Source organism: Sphaerodactylus townsendi, linkage group LG10 (assembly GCF_021028975.2).
Source record: "Sphaerodactylus townsendi isolate TG3544 linkage group LG10, MPM_Stown_v2.3, whole genome shotgun sequence".
Lineage (NCBI taxonomy): Eukaryota > Metazoa > Chordata > Lepidosauria > Squamata > Sphaerodactylidae > Sphaerodactylus > Sphaerodactylus townsendi.
This window is the reverse complement of record NC_059434.1, coordinates 72328956-72356008: the sequence shown is the minus strand read 5'-3', so window position 1 is coordinate 72356008 and position 27053 is coordinate 72328956. Positions and strand designations below refer to the sequence as shown.

Genomic DNA, 27053 nt, shown 5'->3' with positions numbered 1-27053 from the left:
TGTGCTATAGGAATAAATAATGAAACATTCAAAGACCCATAATGAGCAAATGGATCTTAGCATTAGCAGTATCAATAGATGAACGATGCCTCTTGACCAAATAAAGACTATCAGTCAGACGTCGTGATGGAAAGCATAAAAAACGTGCAGATCTGTCTCAAGGATTTCATTTACACATTTGTGTCTGTATTTAACGCATTTCCAAGCTATCGTTTCTGAAAAATAACTCATAAAGTACACTACGTGTCCCCTTGGGTTTTGTTGTAGAACCAATATTGTGCACATTTGGTAAAAGCGCAAACTTTGACATACCCCAAAGACAACTGGTAAAATAGAGCGGAACCACTCGGAGTGACAGCAAACTGAACAGCTTATTTTTGTATCATTCTACTCAATTTCTAAGTCGTCATGGAGGGCAGCTATTTCAAATGCTTGGGGATTTTTTTTCGGTACAAATGAGAGAAGCTTGTAAACTGGTGGCATTGCCGGCGTGTTTGCTTCAGATTGTCTTACATTTAGCCTGTTTGAAGGCTTGAGAGTGAATGACAGAAGAAAACGCTGATAAATTGTTAGGCTCTTCCCAATGTTCAGAAGTTTTGGAGTTCCTGCCAGTGACAGATGGCTTCTCCTCGCTCATCCCTTGTCTTCTTGACAGCATTTTTTTTCCTGCACTTGGCAAAATCTCTCCCCGATGTACATTCTGTAGAAAAATAATAATCTGCTTCCCTGCTTCATCCGCTTTTGTGCTCATTGGTTGAGTGGCGCCCATATCTGATGAAGTGCAATGTCATCTTCACAAAGCAATGTGCCAGATTGGTGTATTTAATGATTAATCACCAGCACTGTTACTCTGAGGGCTTTTTAAAAAAAATCTGTTTGTAATCAGCTGATGTTTAGCTTCCTGGTGAGCAGTACCTGGTGCTAGAGGCCCACCGTGATGATAATGGTGGTAATTAGACTTGGTGGTTCGTTACCTGGAGGGAGGGACAGAAACTACCCCTTCTTAGATGATCCTTGACCACTGAGAGTCAATTTCTGTTGTTCCCCTGGACTGTTCAGTTACAAGACTCTGTGTTCAGATGGCATCTTTATTATGAAACAGCATCAGGAATAAGCATTTAGATTTATATTGCCAGAACTAAAGCAGAAGCAGACAAGCACTCTCTATTATACTCCACATCATGCCCCATGTCACATGACATCTCCCCTGACTACCCATTCCTGGGCTGAGCGGGGTGGGGGGGATCACCAGTCCCACAGCCCAGAGACAAGATCCAGAGACATTCCCCAAGGTCAAAACAACCTACATTTCACAGAACTGAAACAGCAGGTGCCTAATAAGCTGATAAGACAGCTCAGGAAGCCAAAGTACAAAAAGTGAGAAAGTACACCCAACTAGAGTAAGGAAAAGGGAAGGAGGAATGAGGAGAGAAAGAATCCCACATCCCAGGTGGGAGAGACATGGCTGGATCAAAGCAGACATGGTGGGCTGATCAGCTTCTGTTCTCCCCCGCCCCCTAAACCCCCTTCACGCTCAGGAGTCCTTTCAAAGCTGGGACTCAGCAAAAGCCAAACAAGGATGAACAGTGGAATGGTCCATCAAATAATAGGATCCTCAATTGTTACAGTCGATCACAAGGTGGACCAAGTTGACAGGTGTTCCACCATCTGTTTCAAAATAGCCCACTTTGTAATGTGAGTATAAACAGCTTGTAATATTTGGCTTTATTAGAAACTGACCATGATTACTATGATATTTTTTTCTTTAATAAGTTCTTGCTTGGTTGGGTTGAGGATTTCTCCATGTTGGTCACACAGACTAAAGGGTTGAACGCCTCCCTTTCCCATTAGGCTCCAGAGCTCTCCTGGACTTGTGCAGAATCTGTAGGTTTTTAGTGACTTTGGGCATAAACATTTTTAATGCTTTCATTTCTCTTCATTTACTTTGGAATATGGAGTTTTGGATGTTTTAGGCGTGGAATTTTTTCTGAGTTTTATCAGGTTGGAGTGTAGCTGTTGCATCTGCATCGAATGCAGCTAAACTTGGTCCTGGACAAAGCATTTTTCTGAGGACGCTTTCACAAGGAGTTACTTTTGAAAGGCTCCACAATGGGTAAACCTATTGCTGTGGCACTCTAGGGAAAAGCCACAAATTCCAAAAGTTTAATACCCCATTACCTTTCTGTTGTTTAGCTCTGCTGCTTATGAAAACTCCCCAAAGCCTCAGTGTTAAATCTTTTTTTACACATATGTACATACAAATACAATTAATACTGAGGCTTCTGGGAGTCTTTTACCAAACGCAAAAAACTAAGGAATTTAATAAGCAACGGAAAACTGAAAAATGAGACTTCTGGGATGAGGAACTTCCTGGAGCTTGGTTATACAAGCTTTTGGATTATATGGCATCTTTACCCTTGAGCTCCAGAGTGTTGGGACTTTCCATCAGTGGCGTAGCACCAAGGGGGCGTGGCAGGGACGCAGGGTGCACATGTGCCCTGGGCACAGCCCCCCCCCCCCACGCTACAGCTCTGCTTTCCATCCTTGAATGTTAAAAATGAATCCAGTGGGAAACCAGCAGGAGACTTACTAGGTGTAATCATAGAGTTTGCCCAAATGCTAGAGCATTCCTGGCAATGTGATGACATCACTTCTGGGCACATGGAGAGTGAGGTCAGTGTGCCAGAATACTGCCTGTTTCCCACACTTTTCCCTTTTATTATTTTCACACTTATTTTTTCCCTCAGGAACCTGACAAGTTTATCTTGGGTTGATGTTTGTATTGCTCTCTTAAAGCTGTGCTTTTTGTGGAGAGAAATAAACTGAACCAAAATATGCATATTCACAAACTCCTATTCTTCAGATGCTGTGGGACCGCTCTTTGCTTTCTAGAAGTACCCCATGTAATCAGGGACTAGCTGAAACCTGCATTCAGAAAACATTTGGACATGCATGTGTCTTGAACATATAACCCAAATGCATAGGTGTGTAATAGTCTCTTCAATACCCAAAATAAACACAGCAAAAAAAATCTATGCAGTGTTCATTTTGTAGTTTGCCTATTTAAATAACAGCAGATCAAGTATTTTTTTAATAATTTAGAGAATTTTTTATTATTACAACATATAGGAACTATTAATACATTTGACATCCATTATACATAACATAAATTTCTAATGATTTCTTTCTGTGGCTCATTCCGCACATGCAGAATAATGCACTTTCAAACTGCTTTCAGTGCTCTTTGAAGCTGTGCGGAATAGCAAAATCCACTTGCAAACAGTTGTGAAAGTGGTTTGAAAATGCATTATTTTGTGTGTGCGGAAGGGGCCTATATTTCTATATTAGGTTTCATTACAGTGCTTTCCCAATAGCTTCTTGCAGGAAGCACTTGCAAGTAGTGGGGAATTTCCCTCCACTAGCAGTGGCTTGGTAAGCCTAAGCATAATTATAAGTGATGTTGCACCCATCTAAGTGCATTAACTTCAATAGACTCAGAAGGGCATAACGCTGCTTAGTAAAGTACTGCTACTGATTTTGTTACAAATATGAGATCACAACTCATTTTCTCCATTCTTATGGGCATAAGGACCAGGACTTGGGCTTCTGGACTCCACATCAAGAGCCACGTCTGCAGAACTGTATTTCCTAGAAAAATTATGGCAGCATTTTTTCCATAGTCACATTACGTATTCTGCTGTTCATGTACTCACAGGAAGCAAATCGCAGTTGCTGGCCAACGTGCTTGCAGCACATTGGCATGACAGTGCGTTGTAATTGTTTTGCTCCTAGTATGCATTTTCTAAACAATCTCCATACTATCTTGCAATTTTTTAATAAAATCCACTCAAAAACTCACTGGTGGGAGGTACTCATCAGATATTTAATAATTAAGTGAACGTGAATGGTTTATTTTTCCTTGCGGTAGATTCCGAGCCTGCATAGTTGGACATGCCTTGAAGTCCTCTCTTTCTAACGCAAAGATTTTTAAGCGTATTTGAAAAACTGTTCACATTTCCATAAGAATTTATGGAAAGGGTTTGCCAGGGGTTAATGCTGTTTCATTTAATATACTGAGGAAAAGATTTCAGGTTTTATATGCTTTTCCAGCCCTCATTAGGAATGCATTCTATAGTTTAACTCATTTTTTTTCCCCAGCTCAGAATGTGAGTTGCATAAATAACACCACGATGAGCTTTCTGTCTCATATGGAAATTTCCAATCTGTCCCTCTTCTTTAATATGTGCAGTGCACTATTTGCTGTCATGAAGCCAGCACTGTAGACAGATGTATTCCAAACATGCATAGCATCTGAGGAGTGGGCCATTAAGCTGCTGGGTGCCTTTATATGCCCTCTACAAAATGGATTTCTCCATGCTCTGCATCCATATGACTTCTCTTTATTGCTCTCCTTTGCCAAGGATAGCCTTGTGGAAGTGTAGTAGGCCTGAGCCTAGATCCCTGTATCTTTTGCATCCCCCACTTCTTGCATGCATGCCCCACTTCTCGTCTTTTGTGGCATCCAGTGCTGCGAGCAAACCATAGGCTATTACAGAGCCGTGCTTTGCTGTCTTGTACATTGTATCAGGTGGGTTTTTTTTCACAGGGGCCAGGATTTTATGATTTCTTCATTGCTGGTGGAGCTGTAGATAAAGTGCAACAGGAATAAGGCTACCACATGTCAGGTTCCCCATAATTCTCTGCTCCAGTTCCCTGGGCTTGACCACCCCACCTAGTAACCATGGCTCATTCCACACATGCAGAATAATGCACTTTCAAACTGCTTTCAGTGCTCTTTGAAGCTGTGCGGAATAGCAAAATCCACTTGCAAACAGTTGTGAAAGTGGTTTGAAAACGCATTATTTTGCATGTGCGGAAGGGGCCCATGACTTTTGCATTTCTTTTTTTTTAATGCCATGAAAATATCATTAGTCTGATATCCAGTTGTAACTAAAGTTGAAACAGGTTGTCTGAATCCCCAGGTTTCAATTTTTTTAAAAAAAATCTGTAGCTCCTTTATTGAGAGGGCTCCTTTTGCTTATTTATGTTATATTGAAATGTTGTACACCACCCAGAGCCCTCCAGGGGTGGGCGGTATAAAAGTCAAATAAATAATAATAATAAATATAATAATAATTAAAAATGTAGATTCTGTATGCAAATCTGTAAAATGGCTATAGCAGGTTAAACTTTTCTGAATACTTTTGTGCAACAATTCTACACATATATTTTAGGAGACAATTTGTGTAAAACCAGAACCTGAACTCCAAGATGGGACACTGTGGAAGGCTCAACACTGCTGCTCCTCTGACACAGGAGCCCACGCAGATATGAATGGGGGTGTTTTGGAGGCGTTCCTAGGGGCAGAGCCAACTTTAATCAGCTTTTTTTCCCTCAGCAACCTCTTTGGAGGCAGTAAGCGGCACCATGCCTGACTGCAACAGATCTATCCCCTGCTCCTTTGGACTGACCTGCTTACCTGATCTCCCTTAGTCTGCATCAGATTCCCAACCAAAATTATCCTCAGAACGCCCAGTGTCACCCAGTGGTCCTCTGATAGTATAATTCTAGTGTTGTTAGGATTACTGGCATAATTTATGATTGCATGAATATATACATAAGGGTGTTTGTGTGCATGTGCATGAATATTAGTAAGACTCAGCATTTCTATGCACTTTATTTGTTTTATTGTTTATTTTACTTTATTTATATCCCACCTATTTCTCCAGTGGGAACTCATTCTTCTCCCATTTTATCCTCACAGCATCCCCTGAGATAGGTTAGACAGAGCATGTGTGACTGGCCCAAAGTTCCCCAGCAAACTTCCATAGCAGAGTGGGAATTCAGACCTTGGCCTCCAAGTTCCTAATCTGAGGCGGTTTCCGCACAGCCAAGGGAAAGACCCTGCATCAGCATTAATCATGCCGATGCAGGCTCTGGGGCCATTCGCACAAACGGCCCCATGGGATGCGCAGCTGTGGGAGCAAGCTCCGCACAGCCGCGTATTCCCCTCCCCGGCCCCAAACGCCTCGTTACCTTCTGCTGGCAGCTGCATCACTCTATCGTCACTCTGAGGAGGGAAGGGGACACGCCCCCATGGCCGCAGCGACGGCTGAAGCACCGGAGACCAGGGGGTGTGTCCCCTTCCCTCCTCAGAGCGACGATAGAGTGACGCAGCTGCCAGCAGAAGGTAACAAGGCGTTTGGGGCCGGGGAGGGGAGGGGAAAACTCCAGCTTCCACCCGCTGCCGTTCGCATGGCAGTGGATGGAAGCCGGTGTTTGCAGGAAAACTCGCTCCCCAAGCGAGTTTTGAATACACCGTTTTGGCAAGCACAGAGCGCTGCTGCATCGATTTGGCAGCGGCGCCTGTGCGAAGGGTCCCCGCCAAAACGGTGTTTTACCGGGCTGAAGCCGTTGCTTTCAGCCCGTGCAGAAACCGCCTGACACTTTAACCACTATACCATGCTGTCTCTCAAATAAGTGTGTTTTGTATAATCATACTAGACATCAGAATTATTATTGTTGGATCTCTGACTATACTTTCCAAGGTGGGAGGGTGACTCGGTGTTGTAAGAAAATACTGTTGGGTGAGAAGGAAGTTTTACCCTTGTTATATTTGTGGTGGGTTTTGTATTCCAGTGTTGTTTGTTGTTTGCCACTTTCCTCCTTCTTCTTTCCATAAAATGTGCATTCCTCACAGGATGGTTGGGTTGATAAAATGGAGGGGAGAAAATGATGCAAACTGCTTTGAGTGCCCATGGGGAGAATGGCAGGTCATGAATGAAGGGAATAAATAAATAGGCTTCCAACAGTCCGTTCAAATTATTTCACAGAATTTACGAACACTGAAGTATTCTTTGTTTTTCCAGTGTCCCTCTCTATTAATTAGCATAACTCCATTTGCTTTCCTTGTCTCCCTGTGGATGTTACTATGGACTTCCTAAATGAAGGAAACTGCAAACTCAGGGGAGAGACAAGGGCGCTGTGGAACATTAGGTCATGAATGTAAAAGGCACGTCTTGTCCAAGTAATCACTGCTGTACTGACAGATAATTGGATCTGGGTTGTGTTAGTGCTGCCTTTGGGGTTTTTAAAACTCTTTTAATATAATAATGAATGTGTAAATGTGTCCCTAATAACAGCTGATCAAGGGAAATCTTATGCCTGTGTCAAATTATTCCCGTTATTATTATAATGAGCTGCAGGAAGAAAACTGGAGTGAAGGACAGCAAAATTCTTACATTTTCAGATCATTTCTCATCAGATGAGAATACAGCTAAAGTATGTGATTTATTAAATGTGGACTGGGGGGAAAGGGTATTCCTGCTTCGCTAACTAGAAAATTCTTTTTATTAAGTATATATAAACATGTTCTCAGTAGAGTACCAGAGCAAAGAGAGAGAGAGGAGATTTGCTAAAAGAAAAAAAGGGGGAGAGGGAATCGTAGAAGCAGAGCAAACATTTATTTATTTATTAATTTATTGGATTCATTAGCCTACCCTTTCCCAGCCAAAGGGCTTGCGACAGCTTACATACATTTTAAACTAATTATCATAAAACCAATTCAAAAATAATATCACTTGACTATTAAAATATAAATACAAATGTAAATATGAATCCTTTAAGTGGCAACTAATTCACAATGGATCCTAACACAGCCTAAAAACTATCCAACCCTGTCCCATCATCTATCAAATCACTATTCAGACCAAGAGGAGAAGGAGGAAGAATGGTCAGGGGGGCAGCAAGATGTGATGGGCTCATAGCTGCCTCAACCAAAGGCCTGGTGAAACATTTCTGTCTTGCATGCCTGTGGAGCTTATTAAGATCTTGCAGGACCCTAATATCAGATGGCAAGGAACCACGAGGTTGGAGACAGGGCTGAAAAGACCCTGGATTTGGTTGAGGCCAGCCAAATGACTTTGGAGCCAGGGGCCACCAGGAGATTGCTACCAGAGGAACGAAGAGTATGTGAAGATGCTGCTTAAAGATACAAAAGTTCCAGACCACTCAAGGCTGTAAAAGTTAATACTTAAACCTTGAATCTGATCTGGAATTCAACTGGTAACCAGTGCAGCTGGCAGAACACAAGTGTACTGTGCATTCTCACTAGTCCTGGCAGGGCGTAACGAGGCAAACTGTAGCCCTGGGCAAAACCTGAGTTGGATGCCCCGCCCATGGGCGACCATTCCACCATGACCAAAAAAGTTTTTGCACCAGGACATTGGTGCCTGAAGGGGGTGCATTTTTAGACATATCAGCACCAAAATTTCAGCGTATCATCAGGAGACTGTCCTTATGCTACCCCCCAAGTTTGGTGAGGTTTGGTTCAAGGAGTCCAAAGTTATGGACTCCCAAAAGGGGTGCCCCCATCCCCCATTGTTTCCAATGGGAGCTAATAGGAGATGGGGGCTACACCCATAACTTTGGCCCCCCTGAACCAAACTGCACCAAACCTGGGGGGTACCATCAGGGAAGTCTCTTGATGAGACCCTGAAAGTTTTGAGACTGTGCCTTCAGAAATGTGCACCCCCAGCCTGCAACCGCCATTGACAGCAATACAGAAAACTCAATGCAGAACAAAGATTCTTGGGCAAATTTCTGGGATGTTCCTGCAGGGGGCGCATTTTTGATGTATCGGCACCAAAATTTAAGGGTATCATCTGGAAACTATCCTGATTGGACCCCCCCCCCAAATTTGGTGCAGTTTGGTTTAGGGGGTCCAAAGTTATGGACCCTCAAAGGGGGTGTCCCATCCCCCCTTCTTTGCTAAGGAGATGGGGTGGTGGGATTCAAACAGTAGTGCCGCTGCACACACACACCTCCAGTCCCTATTGGGCAGGGAGGTTGCTTTAGTAACCCCTTCTCGGCATTCAAAAAAATTAGTAACCACTTCTAGAGAAGTGGTGAGAACTGGTTGGATCCCACCTCTGGCTGGATACCATCATATTTCCCTGCCACCTACAACTGCAAGGAATATAGGGCAGGGGAGCTGAGATACCTAACATGATGGAAGCCTCTGAGATGCTACACATTTCAAATGTCATCATTATAGATTATAGCAGAAGTAACTTGAACAGATCATTGTGTAACATGCACTGACATGTTAGACAGCAGTGAAAGCACACTCAACCACTCATTAATGAATACTGCAGCTGGGATTAATACCTGGGACAAATAGTGTCTCAATCTAGTCCCTTCCAGTTGCCATAGCCATGACACTCTAGGAATGACTCTAGGAATTTCCCCCAATCTCCATGATCTTTACCATGATCTTTACCCTTTGTTTGGAACTTTGACTCTCAAAATCTTATAGCCTCAAAATATTGTTGGTCTCTAAGGTGCTACTGGACTCAAATATGGCTACAGAACAGAGAAAGGAAGCTCCCTCATCGTCTGACTCCTTAGTGTTTTGGCCCCAAATCCTGAGCCAAACAGTTTTTCTCTTTGGAGAGAAAATGGAACAGAATGCAGAAAGCATGCTTCTGCAGTGACCCCACCACCCAACTTCATGTATAAAGAATACTGTTTGAAGCAACTGAACTCTTACTGTTTTTTTCTGGCTGATGATACAGCATTACATCTTAAAACCATTTGGGCTTTTAAACACAATAATGAATGCAAAGGAGGCCTAGTCTGCTTCATCATGCTAGAAATGCACTGTAATGCCACATTTAATTAGCAAGCCAAACAATAAACCCAATGCTTTGGTAGCATTTTGCTGAAAGGGTCCCTCTATCTCAATTGAATAGTGAAGGTCTTTTCAGAGCTTGTGCTTTATTTATTTATTTGTTCGCCATTGGTGGGAAGCATCTATTTAATAGGGGGTTTTTTTGGCTTTCATAGTGATAAGATGACTGATGGCTGGTTTGTGTTCTATTTTCAGGTCGTGGAAGCCAATTTGGTTGCTTTTGACTGTCACTGGATCATTATAAATGAGGTAACTGTCAGCGGGAATGTGAATCCTGTTTTCATACACACTGGGAATGTTCAAGCCAGCCTTGACTTTGCCAATAGGAAACAGTAACAGCAGCAAAGTTCAGGCCCGCTGCTGGGTGGGAAATTGTGTTTTAATAAGAAGGTGGGGGGGGGGGGGAAACAGAAGTGAAAGAGGCTTAGAGTTTGAATAACATAAATAAAAGCAGTCCCCTACTGAGCATATCTAGTTGGGGGGGGATTTTTCCTTCTTCTGGTCAGTGCTTGTTGCTTTGGGAGACGTTTTAAATAGAAATTATTAACAGGAACTTTAAAAAATCCTCACAAAGAGTGTTGTGAATTCTTTCCAGTGGGAGTGCTGAATCTCTTTATAGAACAGAAATTAGTTATTTATACAAGATTAATTGATTCTCCTCTTTCCTTCCCCCCATAATTATATGTAGGTCATTGCAGGCAAGCCCCAATGAGATATGCCCAATGAAATCATTGTTAGATTTCCCACAAATTTTCTGTAAAATAGAAATAGATAGAAAACATTTTGAGCACCCAGGCCAACTCACACTGCCCTTTCTAAACCAACATGCTTTTTCTGCAAATTCTTGTTCCCAGCTATAGTTTGGGTGTTTGTTTTTTATCAATTGAAATTTGGAGAGGGGGAATGTGGGAGGGAAAGAATCTCTGACTGAGACTGGTGATCACACTGACTATAAACTAAAGCTTACTTATCTTCGGTTTCTCCTTGCTTTTCCATCCCTTTCACCAAAAGAAACATTTTCCCAGTAAAGGAGAAAGTGATTGGCTAGAAAAGTCTTGTAAATGGAAGACAAGAGATCACAGCCATCATTTCCATAAGATGTGGAGAGAGAGAGAGAGAGAGAGAGAGAGAGAGAGAGAGAGAGAGTATAGTTGATCAATAACTGGGACTATGACTAGTAAAGATGTCTCCCAGAGGTCAAAAAAAGCAGTATTTGAGATTGACATGGTGCAGCGGTTAAGAGTGGTGGACTCTAATCTGGAAAACCAGGCTGGAGTCTCCACTCTTCTGCGTGAAGCTTGCTGGGTGACCTTGGGTTAGTCAAAGTCCTCTCAGAATTCTCTCAGCCTTACTTACCTCACAAGTTGCCTGTGCAGAGGGAAAGGGAAGGTAATTGTAAGCCACGTTGAGACTCCTTAAGGTAGAGAAAAGAGGGTTTTAAAAACCAACTCTTCTTCTTTTTCTTCTACCTGTCAATTCAGAATAGTGAAATTATGGATAATTCAGTATGAAATATTTCTGTATTCCCTAATAAACCATGCCTTTTTTGCCCTGTATCATCTTGATAACCTAAAGAAATTGAAAGTAATTCTCTACATTTATCTTAAAGGCCCCTTCCTCACACACAAAATAATGTGTTTTCAAACTACTTTAACAACTGTTTGCAAGTGGATTTTGCTATTCCGCACAGCTTCAAAGAGCACTGAAAGCAGTTTGAAAGTGCATTATTCTGCATGTGCGGAATGGGCCAAAGGTTAGCAAGTCACCAATTCCAACAGTATAAGCTGCCCGGAAAGCCCCACATTAAGATGGGATATAAATGCAGTAAAATTAATAAATATGAAAGGCTGATGAAAGAGATCAATGGAAAAAATGCTTTAAAAGTCCTTAGTGGACTTAGTGTCCCCTTATAGTCAAGGCATTACGGTAGCAGCAAGAGTTTGGCTTAGTATCTATTTCATGGACTTGCTGAGTAAATGGTCAATTGAAACCATTTGGATCAAATACTGATGTCTGGTAGTTCTGTCCCATGATATTTCTGCCTGCCCATATGGCAAGTGGAAAATCACAAAATTCCATGGAGATTTCGGGAAGCAGGTAGAACCAGATTTTGTGCCTGACTGAAGAACATCTTCATCCCTCTTTCTCCTCATCCTAAGCAGATTTCTTAATTATTTGAAATGAGGAGTTTTTAACAGATCTAACCAATACCTGACTCACACTGGCTTTAGATGGGTGATTGCTTCAGTTGTTCCTCACTCTTCCCTTCCTTCACTTCAAGGATTCCAGCAAGATGGAATCCTTGGTCAAGACTTCTTAACCAAAACTGTGGCAAACTGAAACTAGGAGGCAAGAACTGCCTTCTCCATTTTATATAAGGAACATGTGGTAGATTGTTCATGTCATCAGGAAAAAAACAGAGAGGTAGTTTATCCAGTCTAAGGTGCAATGGAAGAAAACAGATGCTGACACCATAAGGTTGGTGGCTTGAAACTGAGAGCTTGCGGCTGTACATAAACATCCCCCAAATTGTATTCTCTTCTTGCATTTACTGAGTTCTGGATGACCACCAGATGAAATCAGTCCATTCTGTCACCAGTTCTGACATGACTGTCACTTTAGCTTTCCATATACTCCCAGGCTTCACACACCCAATTAGTCAAAGACTGGCATTTTCTGAGGCCAATACATGCATAATGGTTGTGAGGGACCTGAACTTTCAAACAACAAATTACCCTTTTGTTCATTATGTACTAGAATGGGTTCCCAAACTTGTTGAACCTGTGGGCAATTTTGGAATTTTGACAACAGGCAGAGGACCACACAACAAAATGGCTGCCACAAATTGTTTCAAGGCTCCACAAAAAGTTAAGAAGTTCTGAGCATCCTCTTATGATGGACCCAGTTGCTTCTCAATCATTTCCTCTACTTGACTCTTCTGAGGCATCTTATACACTGGTGAAATTGAAGTCTCTTTGGTTAGGGAAAGAAGCAAATGCCAGAATATACTTGGGCAAGTGCTGTGTGGCAATGGACAGCACATGAGAACACTGGGCTTGAGATATCACAGAAACTCAGAGTCGGGGCTTTAGCAGCTTACAATGCTGTTCAACTTCTAAAGAAAGGTGAACATTACAACTTAGGGACTTTTCATGATTTTTCTCTTCTTCCCCCGACCCCACTTACTTTGTAGTTTCTGTGACTGGTTTTTCTGTGATAGCTGTTGCTGAGCTTGTGTTAGGCTGGTCCGCCAGTCAGCCAGATGGATGATTTATGATAGGACAGGGTCATTAGTTGTCTTTCACTACCTGTCTTTTGCCAAAATGCATCTCAAGGACATTGTCGTCAGAGTATCCTGACATCTTCATACCCTCTGGAGGATCAAGGGACTTCCTGGGAGGTCTGAGTAATTTTAGAAAATGGGTTGCATTCAGCCAGCTTTTTCACTGTTCCCCATTTCAGTATAGTCTCCCTTCTCCATGATTATTGCCCCTGCATATCCTTTGCATGCACAGCATAGCCTTTTTTTTGTAGTGAAGAAGAAAAGTTGGGGTATGTACCCTTCTTTTCTCAACCATAAGGAGTCTCAAAGTAGCTTTCAATGACCTTCCCTGAGGTAGATGGGGCTAAGAGAGTTCAGAAAGAACTTTGGCTAGCCCAAGGTCACCCAGCAGGCTTCTTGTGGAGGAATAGGAAATCAAACTGAGTTCTCCAGATTAGAATCCACCACCGTTAACCACTACACCACTCTGACTCCTCCTTCCCTTTCACTGACAGAAAAGCTGGCTGAATTCAACCAGTGTGTTCCCCCCTTCCCCATGAGAGTTCTCCAATGTCAAACTCCTTCCAGTTTGAACCAGGACATATATGTGTATCATCCATCACTGAGTGCACTAAAACTGTGACTATGAACAGCAGTGCTAATAAGGCATGGTTGGAGATAGTCACCCTTCTCTTTGTATTCGGTTCAGAGATTACATCCAGTTCTTCTGTCAGAATGTTGAATAATCTGGCTTCCTGAGATATGGGATGTAGCACATGAAATGCTCTTAAACTGTTGTTGTTGTTGTTGTTGTTGTTGTTGTTGTTGTTGTTGTTGTTGTTGTTGTTGTTGTTGTTGTTATTTGCAGGTTAATGTTGATTGTATCCCAAGATGGGCCTTTTTACTCTTGCTGGAAATCTTTCTTCTCCCATGCTTGCCTGCAACATAAATGCTTTTTTTCATGAAATGATGACCCTGCGTGTGTGGAGTAATAGTGAAGATATTAATATGCAGCATAGATTATAGGGCTATGCTAAGCATTTTCCCAATAGAACTTCCGAGTGTTAAGTTTAGTGCCTTTTTGCATACCGTATTTATTTTATCCATTTAAATATCCATTTAAAAATCAGTACAAACCACTAAAAGATGCCATGGCACTGTGTTATTGGTGCGGAATATTATACAGTAGGATAGTATACGATTGGGTTGTTGTTCCTTTATTACAAGGGGTTCACTTGTTCCTCGGTGTGTTTTATGAGCAATTTGTTATGTCCATGTTACTTGATCTTAATTAATTTAGGAGATAATTGGTCTCTTGTGTAAATTCTATGCTTACCTGTATCTTCTGCATCAAGTATTGTTTGGAGAAGGCATGTTCATATTTTTTTTTGATCAGCTTTTGATTGCCACAGACAGGTGTTTTGATGTTTAATTATTAGATTTTCTTAATTGCACCACACTACAATAAATTAGCATAATCAGACTTTATCTGCTTGCGCCCCCGCCCCCCCCCCCTTCCCGGTTTATGTTTCAGCAGGAAACCTGTACTTCAAGGCAGCCTTCTATTGGAGGGGGTTACATTTTTAACTTTTTTAAAGTCCTGGGGACATAATCCAAAACCTGGAACTAAAAGTGTGGGAGGGTTGGGTGTGTGATTTGGTGATTGCAAATTTTGTAATTGGAACATACAGATTGTATATATTGTGAGTTTTTAAAAATATGTAGTTGTATTTGCTTCCCCTGCTCCTCTCCCTGCCCTGTAGGGTGTTAACCTTTCTAGTTAATAGTTTTTGGTATATTTAATATTGCTGGTTAATATTTGTAAAGTGAGAAAGAGTAATTGATTTTCATGAGAGAATATGTTGGTGGGAATTCTTGTGTTGCGGAAAGCATAAATTTGTATTACATGACCTCTGCCATCCCAAGCTCTTGACTTTGGTACACTTAGAAGAGTGTCAATCTGTTTGGGATTGCACTGTACCCCTATTATGACTTTATTCCACCCAGGATTCCAAATGTGTCTGCAGGCCAAAAAAAAATCTGGAGATCCCTGGCCTAACAAGTGGACTATTTTAGATCATTTTTAGTTTTTCAATTAGCTCATATTCTTTTAAAACCAACAATGTTTAAAACAATATTTTCTTGCATACACACATGTTAAGTCTATATATTGAGCTAGTGTGGTATATGGTCAAGAGCAGTGGACTCTAATCTGGAGTATAAGCTTTGATTGGGGAAGTTGGGGAAGTCATGCTTCTGGACACAAAATTTAGATGAGATCCAACCCTCATAGGTGGAAATATTTGATGAAGGCCACTAAAGCTAGCCAAACAAAGCCAGACTGAAAGAAATGCTTAAAGCAGATGGTACAAGCTGTTGTTTTCCATTCTTGAATAAAAGGGTGAGCATCCTCATTGGTACTGAAAATGACATGAGAATTTGGTTTTGCCTGTTACCTAGTGAGATTTATCACTGCAACCATGGAGGCTCAGATGATGCTTCATTTTTCTTTAACAGAAAGATATATTCTGCGCAAACCCTGCAGGCTACAGTGAAGGCCCTGGGGACTACAAGCTGCCCATCACAAATTTCTAACCTCCCTGCAATCATAAGAGCCATTTTTGAAAAAAAAAAACGCACATGCACTGGAAACGAAGAATCTCCAGTTCTTTGGTCGGTTGTCAGTTCTTGTTAAAAACAGCATTTGAAAAAAATGAAAACTTAGAATCCCCAAATATGCTTCAAGGACTACATATAGCCCACACTTGATCTAGATACTCTGAATTTTTTCCGTTTCATTTGTTCCTTTCAACATGTGAGAATGTTTGAAAATCTGTCCTTGATTTTATTGTGTGTTACTTTCTATTTTAAGTACTGTTATGTATTGGGAGAAAAGGATGAGAGGGTTCCCCCCCCCTTTCTTTTCCTTTATTGTCCCATCATTTCCCCCAAATTTAACTAATCTTGAAGGAACAGGCTAGGCTGAGAAATCAGTAGGCCCAAAGAGACCCAATGAGTTTCATGTTGAGTGGGGGTCGAATCCAACAGTCTCCTGTCCTCTCCAGTTATTACATCACATTTTTCATTGTGACAACTGCTGATTGTCATAATGTGCATCATGGTTGTCATCTTGAAGTCTTTTCAGAAGAGTGGTCATTACTGCATATTACTTTCCTTGCACCTTAATTTGGGGAGGGGAAATGGACTCTTTTTAAATTTTTGAAAGTATTATCTGTATATATAAGAAAGTCAGAGTTCACCTTATTGTTGGAAGGGAGAAAAAGAATCAAGGAGGGGGTATGGTGAGTGCTTCAGGGACTGGGTTAATGAAATCATTGACATGAGAAAATTCAGATTGTCTTATCCATATAACAACCATCCAGGATTTACTGTGATCTTTCCCAGAACTTTTAAGAAATGCAGGATTGATAGTGATAACAGAGGCCCTTTCCCCACTTACCCTAAGCCCCGCGCTACTCTCCTAAAGTAGCGCGGGGTCCAGCTGCACTTACCACTTCAGGGGCTGCGAGAACGCAGCCGCCCCGACGCTGCCTCTCTCGCGCCCCCTCAGCGTGCGTAATTCCTGGCACCTTTTCAAATGGTGCCTTTTGATGAAGCCGGGGCGCGCGCCAGGAATTGCACGTGCTGGGAATTGCGTTCAGCAACCCTCCGACAAGGGTAAGTGGGGAAACGGCCACCAAAAACAGCAGAATGGGGGGGGGGGTAGGTAAAGATACATAGGGGGTGACCACTGGGGACAGTGTGCCATCACTTCTGGGGAAATTAGCATAAGGACTTTACTATGCTCAGTTATTATTGTGCTGCTACATAAAAGTGGGTTGAAACTTCTCATTGCCATCAAGGTAAATTTTCAACATAACCATTTATGCTGGCTAAAGTACGGGGGTTAAGGTTTAAGAGATCGTTGCCATTTCCAATTCTTTTTTTAACCCCTCTTTGAATAATGCTTCTGGAATATTCTCCAGTTTCCTTTCTAGGGAGGAAAACTATTGGTATAAATATTTACCAAAGTTACCTCTGCTCAATACTTTTTAACCACTCTCTTTTATTTGTTCCCTACCTGCTCTTTCTTCCTCTTCTAAGTTAGTCTTATGTGTGGTCACATTTGATGAGGATCATATTGACTGAATAGGGCTTCCAGTCCCCTGGAGAAGGGATCCCTCACTTCCACTTCTTGCGTGAAGTGGCGATGTAAGAAAAATAAATGAAAAAATGGCTGTCGGCAACAGCGGCATTGCTTCTGGGAAATGATCAATAAGTGATACTAGTCTAGGAATCACTGAAAAGTTATTTGGTTTTACCATAGAGTTTTGGGTGATTCCTAAGATGGTATGGTTCTTAAAGAGGTATGACATCACTTCCTTGGAAAACCTGAGGCAATATCACACTTCATTAGGAATCACACCTTCCTGGAAAAGTTACATCATGTTGTTACAAAGTTGAAGTTACATCATGGTGTTGTCAAAGTTACAAAGTTGAAGTTACATCATGGTGTTGTCAATGGCCACCCACCTAGTCTCTTGACCTGGCAACCCTAAGATTGGATTATATCACAACATTATGCTGCTAATAAAAATTGGCTATGAAGGAACATTACTGAGGGCAATCCATAAAAAGATTCTGAAGGTAGTTTCAGTTCGCTTCTATACTTTTTATGGTTGTATATGGCTGTTTCTTCTTGGCAAAGTTATACCTGTGTACCACCAGGGTTTTTTTTTAACCTGGGTCTATTTTATCCCAGGGTGTCCATCCAAACGGCTGCCCAATTTTTGAAGGAATCATTGAAAACTGGGAGGAAATACTCCAATTTCTTTTGGACGAGCCCGAGACTTCTGTATTTATGTTGGAAGCATAACTGAGCATACCTGGTGTCCCACGTTCTGATTGGCTGGGGGTTTTTTTGAGTGGCAGCTGCAAGTATTTCTGAGTGTGTCTTGTGTCCTGTGTTCTGATTGGCTGTTGTTTTTGAGTGGCAGCTTGAATGAATGTCAAGTAGGGAGATCAGGTGGCTGGATGGGGAAAATAAACCAGTCCTGCTTCGATTGGTTTTCGCACAGTAGCAGGCATAATCAGGGTCACTCCAGGATTTTTTAAAAGAACCACCAAACTGGCAATTTTTGAAATCCAGGGGTAATGAAATATCACAGGGACACACTGGGACAGACCTGCTTTAGCACTGGGAACTTTGCGGAATTCTAGGCTGCACAGGGATATTTTTCTTGTTCAACTCACAATATTTTTACCGTGCGGAAACGGCCTATATGAAAAATAAACTAAAGTTGAGTTGGCTGATTTTACATAATAATAATATTTTTGACTTCCAGTGAATTGTTATAGAAAACAATGAATCATCAAAAGTTGCTTTTACATATGTAATTGAAGGGATAAATAAAACAAAAATACACCAGTGTAATCCATAAAAATAAAAAGTGCTGGCTCTGTGAATCTGTCCTCTGTCTCATTATGGTGACAATATATATGTTGCCCATTCCTTCTTGAAGCTTCTTTCTACTGTATTTTTAGTCTCCAGATAGTGTTTATAAGACACACAGTTATGTCTAAGGGGCAGCAATTGCCTAAAGGCAAAGGAAGAATCTAAAAACTGTGAATTCTAATTAAAATGCGCAGAAGTGCTGAACACTGAAGAAACAAGGCTGTATGCTTTGGGGGGAGTGACAAAATGATAAATGTTTGCGCAGCTAAAAGTCTAAACTTCTTTGAAAATAGAACCTGGCAGCGTCGTGTGGTCATGCGAGCTTGATGTTTCACAGCATTAAATGTCCTGACAACTTCTCAGTTGCTACCGAAGCAAACATCACACTAGTCTGATGATCCAGTTCTGCATGAGGCAGTGCCTGTGGGCTCACAGAACAGTATTGCTTCTGTGGACACAAAGCATCATGGCTCAAGAAATGAGACCTCCTATCCACACGACTAAACTGACGATCATGGGCCTAGGCCCCAGAAAACAGCAACATTTCAGCTAGACTGGGAAAGCTATTGGGAAAGTTTACTAGCCAGTGCCACATACTCACTTTCATTATGGATGGTGTGTATGTTGAAGGATGCCTAGGAATGCAAAAATTCACACTGCATATGTGGTGGTGGTGGAAAATGGCACCAAGTTGCAACTGACATGGAAACCCTGTAGGGTTTTCAGTGCAAGAGATGGACAGAGGTGATTTCCCATTCCCTGCCTTTGTGATGCAGCCCTGGACTTCCATGATGATCTCTCATCCAAGTACTAATTAGGTCTGACCCTGCTTAGCTTCCAAGATCAAATGAGGTCAGGTTAGTCTGGACCAGGGGTCTTCAAACTATGGCCCTCCAGATGTTCATGAACTACAGTTCCCATCAGCCCTGCCACTTAGCCATGCTGGGAGGAGCTGATGGGAATTGTAGTCCATGAACATCTGGAGGGCCATAGTTTGAAGATCTCTGGTCTGGACGATTTAGGTCAGGGCATTGTACATGTAATGTATATGCAATATCTGGAACAGTGCCCTGCCTGCTTTAGAATTATCCCAATATATAGTGCTTAGCTGTTCTTCATTGTAGTGAATGGCTGTTATTCCTTTACCTTTTAGCCCATTTATTTGGTCCTGTAGAGTTTAACTGGAGTGACTGAGAACTGAACCAACCTTCATTTGCATATTCCCATCTTTTTTTTTTGTACAGCCACACCTTGGGTTCTGTTTCTTAGCATTATGTAAGCATACAATGAAATGCTGGACCTTTATGAGTGTGATCATGTTTGAGAGAATGCTGATAACTGATTCTGACACAGAGAGGGAGAGAGAGGGAGAGCCTGGGTGGTGTTGTTGTCAAGAGTGTTGGAGTAGTATCTGGAAGACCCAGATTCGAATCCCCATTCATTCCATGGAAACTCTGTATGGGAACTTGGGCCAGTCACATTCTCTCAGCCTAACCTATTCACTGGGTTGTTGTGAAAAGAAAATGCAGGAGAGGAGAATGATATAAGTTGCCACTGGAGAGAAAGGAAGTGTGTAAATGAATAACGAGAGAGATTTTTAATAATGCTTCATCAATGTATATAATGCTTTGAAGAGCAAATTCATTTACAGAGCCAGTGACGTGTAGTAGTTGAGTGGTGAACTCTAATCTGGAGAACTGTCCAACTGGAATTTCAGCAGAACGAGGACGTTTTCCTCTGCATTCATAGCTGAATGCTTGTCTGTTTCTAAAGCGCAATGAAGGCACCAAGGGGTATTTACCATGTGCCTACTTGCCATAAGTACTCATGTGGCATGCAAAATGTGTAAGCAAAATGATCCATGGTGAACCTACCCACCTTCCTTCCAATTGAATAAAAACTCTGTCCTTTGAACAGAGTTTGTGAGGTTCTTTTGAACTCCTCCTTCTAATTATATTGCAGGTGTACAAAAAACTGCTTGCATTTTGTGCAAGAGGTAGCAACATTCTCCTCCCCCTTGTAGCTAGTGAATTGATACAGTCTAAATGATAAGACAGCATCATACACTGAGAGAAACCATTATCTATGGTACGTTAAGGATTAATCGACCAGAAATGCAGGATATTACACTGGACACAGCTGATGCCAGGTGTTATTTTGTTTGCAGAAAAATCTATACTTCATAAAGAACATAAATAACAGATGGCTTCAAAATCTATGACAGGCTACAAAGAGGAAAAAATAGGTTTAGCGTAGTCGAGAAGATTGATGTTTAAAATTCACATCTCTCAGCATTTTCTTTGCAAGTCTGCTAAGGAATAAAATAACAATAGAGCTCCACTTGACCCAGTTGTTCTGGGAATTTTGAGTATATTCATTTACATGTCACAATGCCTACCTTTTATTTAACATTTCCATTTTCAACATTCTCTCTCTGGACTCGATTAGATTTAAGTCTAGAGTCACTTGGGAAATATTTAATAACAATCAATAACAAACAACAACAAAGGTTCAAATCCAGATGTTCATTGGAGACTGACAAGACTTTCAGATTATGAGTTTTCAACTCCCCATGTCAGATAATTATGGTTTTCCTTGCGTCACTATAGATTAATGTTCCAGAATGTCATATGTGGATAGCCTGATGCACAACAATAGATCATACCTTCTTTTAGGAATGCCAGCACAGGCTTTAGCAAAATTCCATACTCCAGGTTTAATTAGTTTACTGAATTTATGCCAAGTGATCTGTCCATTCCTGTAGGACCTTCTGATACTATACTCCTTGTGCTGATGTTGGAGTACCACTGTTATTATAAAATGATGCTATAGAACACTTCAAGGGATGGAAGGTTAAGCAGGAAGCAGAAAAGGCTCTTCCAACCCTGCTTAACCTAGAGTGGTGGCACACAGTAAGGCAGGAGAAGACTGGGGAACTAAAATGACTCATCAGGAAGCCAAGCTGAGCAATTCTTATAGTGAAACACGCCAGCATTGCTGGGGCTGCTCAACTCGCATTTCACTAATAGTGCCAATGACAATTGCCTTATCCTGCAAACTGCCTTTAATCATCATTTCTTGGAGTGAGCTGAGGGATTTCATAGGCCTGGCTTGTTCCTTGTTTGATTCTGCTCGCTCTTGGCTATCAGCAGCCCTCCAAGGCAGGTAAGCCTGACAGCTGGTCTGGCCCCGCAGTATGGGAGAATGTCTCTGTTTCCCATTGGTATGATAGAAGGGCAGGTTTAGAGCATTCATTTTATTTGTCCTTCCAGCGGCTCAAGTTTCAGTGCTCCTCGGAGTATCTGGCTCATTCCACACATGCAGAATAATGCACTTTCAAACTGCTTTCAGTGCTCTTTGAAGCTGTGCAGAATAGCAAAAACCACTTGCAAACAGTTGTGAAAGTGGTTTGAAAACGCATTATTTTGCGTGTGCGGATGGGGCCTGAGTGTCAAAGGAAGACTCCGGCCATTTCCACATATGCCCTTTACAACATTTTCACACTGGAAATAAAATGTTTCTTCAGTTGATTTCTGCATGCTTCCATCCCTCTCCCATTTCATTTTCAACGCACATTTTCTCCATTGTATCTGAAAACACTTTTATAGTATTTCTTTTCACTGAAATATTTCTGAGCCAGTTTCCCCTCACAGTGCAATCATACCGAAATGTTTTATTTTTCCTGTTAGAACCATGGGCCATTTCCAAGCCCCCCGTGTGGTCACCAAACCTCAGTTTCAGCTCTTCCTCTGCTATTTTTTGGGTCCCTCACCACACAGCTTTCCCCCTCTCCTCTTAAAATGTATTATTTCTTATGTTTTTCTTTTCCCCACACGTTTTTGGTATCAGCAATGCTGTGAAGCATTGCTACAGAGCATGTGTAGAAAACATTGGTGGCCATGAAACAACATTTTTGGAAGGTGAGTGTGGACAAACTTTGTTGTAGAGGTTGGGATCGAAAACATCTTTGAAATGGTGTGAGTGGTGTGTGCGAAAAAGGCTTCTTACAACATTTCTCTCTGAGCTGCTCCCTTCATATCTGAGTGCGTTATTTTATCCCATTCTTCCATTCCCTGTTATTCTGATACTGCTTCCCACAACAGCCATTCCGGAATGAGCTGAACAGGAAGATGCCCCATAAATGGCCTAACCCCTGGCAATGCTTTTTCACCTTTTCTAGACAAAGATATTACAGCTTCTTGCCACCTTTCATTCCTCTCTTTTTCTCTTTATATATGTCTGGGAAGGGAGCACCAAATAGGCTTCCAGTTGAGTTTCCCTCTTGGGTTTCGCACACCTGCAGCTTCAGTGGAAAACACTGACGATTTCAGGTGATTATATCAGTCGGAGGTTATTGCATCGGGCCTTCCCATACCTGATTAAATGCGGCAACAATGGAATACAATCACATTTTAATGAACTCGTTTCTTCCGTTATAAAGTGTTGTTGACATTTACATTTTCTCCATATTTATTATGCCTTATCTTGCAGGAAATAAATGATGCGGACGTGCAAGAGCTGGTGCGAAAGTCAATTGGAAGGTTAACCATTATTCGGCAGTCGTTTCCAGTGCCACAGAACATAAGTCAGCGTTGTTTCCGTGGGAACCACCAAATATCTTCATCACTGTGTGATCCTAAGGACCCTTTCTCCCAAAACATGGAGGTATCTTCTGTTCACAGAGAATGCATTGCTACTCTTATGCTATGTTTAAAACAGGAAAGTCCTCTCACATGTTTGGACTGTGGCTCACTGGTAGAGCATCTTGCCATGCAGAAGGTTCCAGGTTCTATCCCTGCCATCTTCAGTTAAAAAGGGCCATAAAGTGGGTGATGTGAAAGACCTCAACCTGAGACCCTGGAGAGCCACTGCCAGGCTAAGTAGCCAATAGTCACTTCAGTAGTCTGATACTCTGATTCATTATAAGGCCGCTTCATGTGTATTCCAAGTTTTCTTCAGCAATGTGAGGCTTTGTAGATATGTCTCCCACCCCCATTCTTATGGTAAGAAGCTAGCTAAAGATGTCATTCAATAATCTTCCTCAGTCTTGCACAACTAAACACCATTTTTCCAGCCAACACCAACACAGAATTACATTCTGCAGTAGAGGCTGTCTTGCAGCACAGTTGTATGCATAACCACTCAGTGTTACCATTGGCAGGATTCAGTGAGACTTATTCTCAAATAAGTCTACATAGCATTGTAGCCTGACTGACTTTTATACTTGACCAGTGAACATTTAAAAGTAAAACTTTCTTTCGTGAATGCACTGGGAATTGCCCTATATCTATAAAGCTGAACAGAAACTCAGCGGCTGAATGGAATGATAAAAGCAATGAGTTTTCAAAACGCTTTGATAGTTTTGCTTTCTTCTCTCTGGTGGTCTTTATAGAACTATGGATTATTGCATATATTGTCCGTTTATGCTATTTAACCCAAGTTCACAGCTACCTGTCCCCATATTGTATTTGAAGGACACTGTGTTTCTTTCATATGGAATTTTACATGCTTCTGGAATGAATTAAATATAGCTGAATTAAATAAACGATCAAGAAGCTGGCCTCCAATACAGTATAAAAAGCAGAAAAAATAGGAACCAAGCAAAGTATACATGAGAGTGTAAAAAGGATAGTCAAAATATTGGTACAGATAATACTACAGAAGAGGAGTTTGCATTTATACCTTGCTTTTCTCAATTGTAAGGAGTCTGAAAGCAGCTTACAAACTCCTTACCTTCCTCTTCCTACAAGAGACAATTTGTGAGGTAGGTGGAGCTGAGAGAGTTCTGAAAAAACTGTGACTAGGCCAAGCTCACCCAGCCACTTCATGTAGAAGAGCTGGGAAACAAATCCAGTTCACCGGATTGGAGGTGTGCAGAATCAAACCCAGTTCTCAGATTAGAGTCCACTCCTCTTAACCACTGTAAAATCGTGGCTCTAAAATTCTGTGTATTGCAATCGAAATGATACAATTGAAATGATATCAATCAATCAATCAATCAATCAATCAATCAATCAATCAATCAATCAAAAACCTTTATTAGGCATAAAAACCATCAAACAAAATGATATCATAAGTTAACTTTGAACCAGAATATAAACTTGTTTTGAAACATTTTCAGAACTGGAGTGTTGTGGGATTTCCGGGCTGTATCCTCTGAAGATGCCAGCCAAAGATGCAGGTGAACATCAGGAGAAAATGCTACAGAAGGCAGCAGAAGATAAGAGCCATTTGGGAGGGCCGTGGGAAAAATGCCGGCTTCCACCTGGTGCCGTTCGCTCGGCCCCGAATGGAAGTCGGTGTTTTCCAAAAACCTCGCTCCCTGAGCGAAGTTTTAAAATGCTGTTTTTTGGGGGGGAGGGAGCGCCGCTGCATCAATTTGGCAGTGGTGCCTGTGCAAAGGCTCCCCCCAAAACAATGTTTTACTGGGCTGAAATCAACGATTTTACTGGGCTGAAATCAACGATTTCAATGTGCGGAAACAGCCAGAGAGAGAGAGAGAGAGAGCATTATGCAGATATTATTTCATTGCACTATATCTACTGCAAAAATATCTTATGCTGGCCCAAAGCATGCAGAGACAGCAAAACAATGCAGCATCTCTCTCTGAAAATATACACGCCTGGAGTAATTTGGATGTGCCTCCAGTGGGAATTGGATCACATAAGTTCTTTGCAGAACAGAGAGTAACAGTAAACAAAACATGGTAGCTTGTAGTTAGAAAAACTGGAGATTACTTCTAAGTAGTACACTAGGTGGTACATTAGGTACAGAGTTAAATCATACTCAACTATCAATCAATAGCATTGTTTATGAGGGTCCCAAGCCTATCAGTCACTATTTAAGGGGCAGATCCAAATTGCTGCTGTTTGTGTTTTCAAAGGGAAAACAGCTTGAATGTTTCTTGATCCCAGTAGATATCATGCTGAGCAGTTGGTTGTCATTTTGGCTTTGGCGCCATAGTGTATTACGATTTGCAGTCAATAAATTACAGGTGACTAATGTCTGTTTTTTTTATAGACAAGTCTCATTTCCTGAAATGGGCATATTAACCAATAAACAATAATTTGCCTTGTCATGCTACTGGCAACTTAGTATTTAGGAATGTGAGCCTACGGGTGGTGCCTACAGAATTCTCGTGGAGAAAATGACTGCTTTGGGGAAGGGTTCTATAGCAGTTATTCCCAACCAGGGTTCCGTGGTACCCTGGGGTGCTGTGAGCATGTCCCAGGGGTACCGCGGCAACACTACCACCACCACCCTCAATTTTGTGGTGTCTCCCACCAGCACCAGCAAGGACATGGAGCTGGCCCAGGAGGCAGAACCTGCCGCAAGGTCGGCAGCCAATTCCCGCATCGCCCCCCCCCCAGTGCTTCCCTTTACCCTGGGAGGGGAAGATGCGGGGGGTGGTGGCAAGCAGGGGCACTGGGAGGGGAAGGGGGGATGGCAGGGGTACAGTGAGATATGACGAGTGAGGTCAAGGGTACCAAGATGTCAAAAAAGTTGGGAAACACTGCTCTATAGTATCCTGCCTTTCTGAAATCCCTATCCTCTGTAGGCTTCATACCCAAATCTCCAGGAATTTCCAATCCTCGAGTCGGCAACATTAGAAGCCATTTAAATTCTTTTCATGGGATGTTTGGTTGGAGTTTGGCAGGGGATAGGACGAAGAGAAGAAGAGAAGAAGAGTTTTGGATTCATTCGCCACATTTCTCTCCTGTAAGGAACATTCAAAAGGGCTTACATGCTCATTTCCCTTCCTCTCCCCACAACAGACATCTTGTGAGGTAGATGGGACTGAGAGAGTTCTGAGAGAACTGTGACTAGCCCAAGGTCACCCAGCAGGAATATAAGAGTGTGGAAACACATCTGGTTCACCAGATAAGCCTCTGCCACTCAGGTAGATGAGTGGGGAATTGAACCCAGTTTTCCAGATTAGAATCCACCTGCTCTTAACCACTACTCTACCCTACACTACAGGGGGTATCTGTCTTGGTGTGTGTGTGGTGATTCTCAGTGCTCATGTCAGACAATAAAGATATCAAAGTGCTGAATATATAGCAATACAGGCTCTTTCCCCACTTACCTTAAGCCCCGTGCTACTCTCCTCAAGTAGTGCGGTGTCCTGGGGCACTCCCCACGACGGGCGGCGACAGCACAGCCGCCCCAACACTGCCCCTCTCGCGCCCCCTCAGCGCATGGCATCCCTGGCGCTCTTGTAAATGGTGCCTTTTGATGACCCCGCGCTCTCGTGGGGATGCCCAGGCGTGCGCCAGGGATACCGCGCGCTGAGAGCAGTGCGCGGCATAGGGGGGATCCTCGAGAGTGGGGAAATGCCCACAGTCTCTCATTGATGAGAGTTCTTTGACATCCAAATGTTGTTTATGTTGTCTGAATTTGGGGAATACCAAGAACATCACGCAAGAGAGGGACTGTTAAATCGGCCAAATGTAGCTGAGAAACAATGTTGGCTTTTATAATCCTATACCATGAAGAAAAATCCATATTAAGCAAAAACAGTCCATGTCTGCCTGGGAGTTAATCCTCTTTTAATCCTCTTTTAATTATCTTGTTTGTCTGATCTACAAGGGCAGCTTTCAGTTCATCAACATTCAAGCCATATTTTGATAGGCCCGCATTACATT

At 42.1% G+C, this 27053-nt stretch overlaps 1 protein-coding gene across 2 annotated transcripts in view; it reads left to right on the top strand.

The window, feature by feature from the left end:
- GRID2 (glutamate ionotropic receptor delta type subunit 2) overlaps window positions 1-27053 on the top strand; it is a 997067-nt gene that overhangs the window by 632318 nt on the left and 337696 nt on the right. For both annotated transcript variants that reach the window (XM_048508854.1, XM_048508855.1), the window contains exons 5-6: window positions 9887-9940; window positions 22900-23073. In XM_048508854.1, the coding sequence (XP_048364811.1) occupies window positions 9887-9940; window positions 22900-23073 (228 nt within the window). The remainder of the gene's footprint in view (window positions 1-9886; window positions 9941-22899; window positions 23074-27053) is intronic.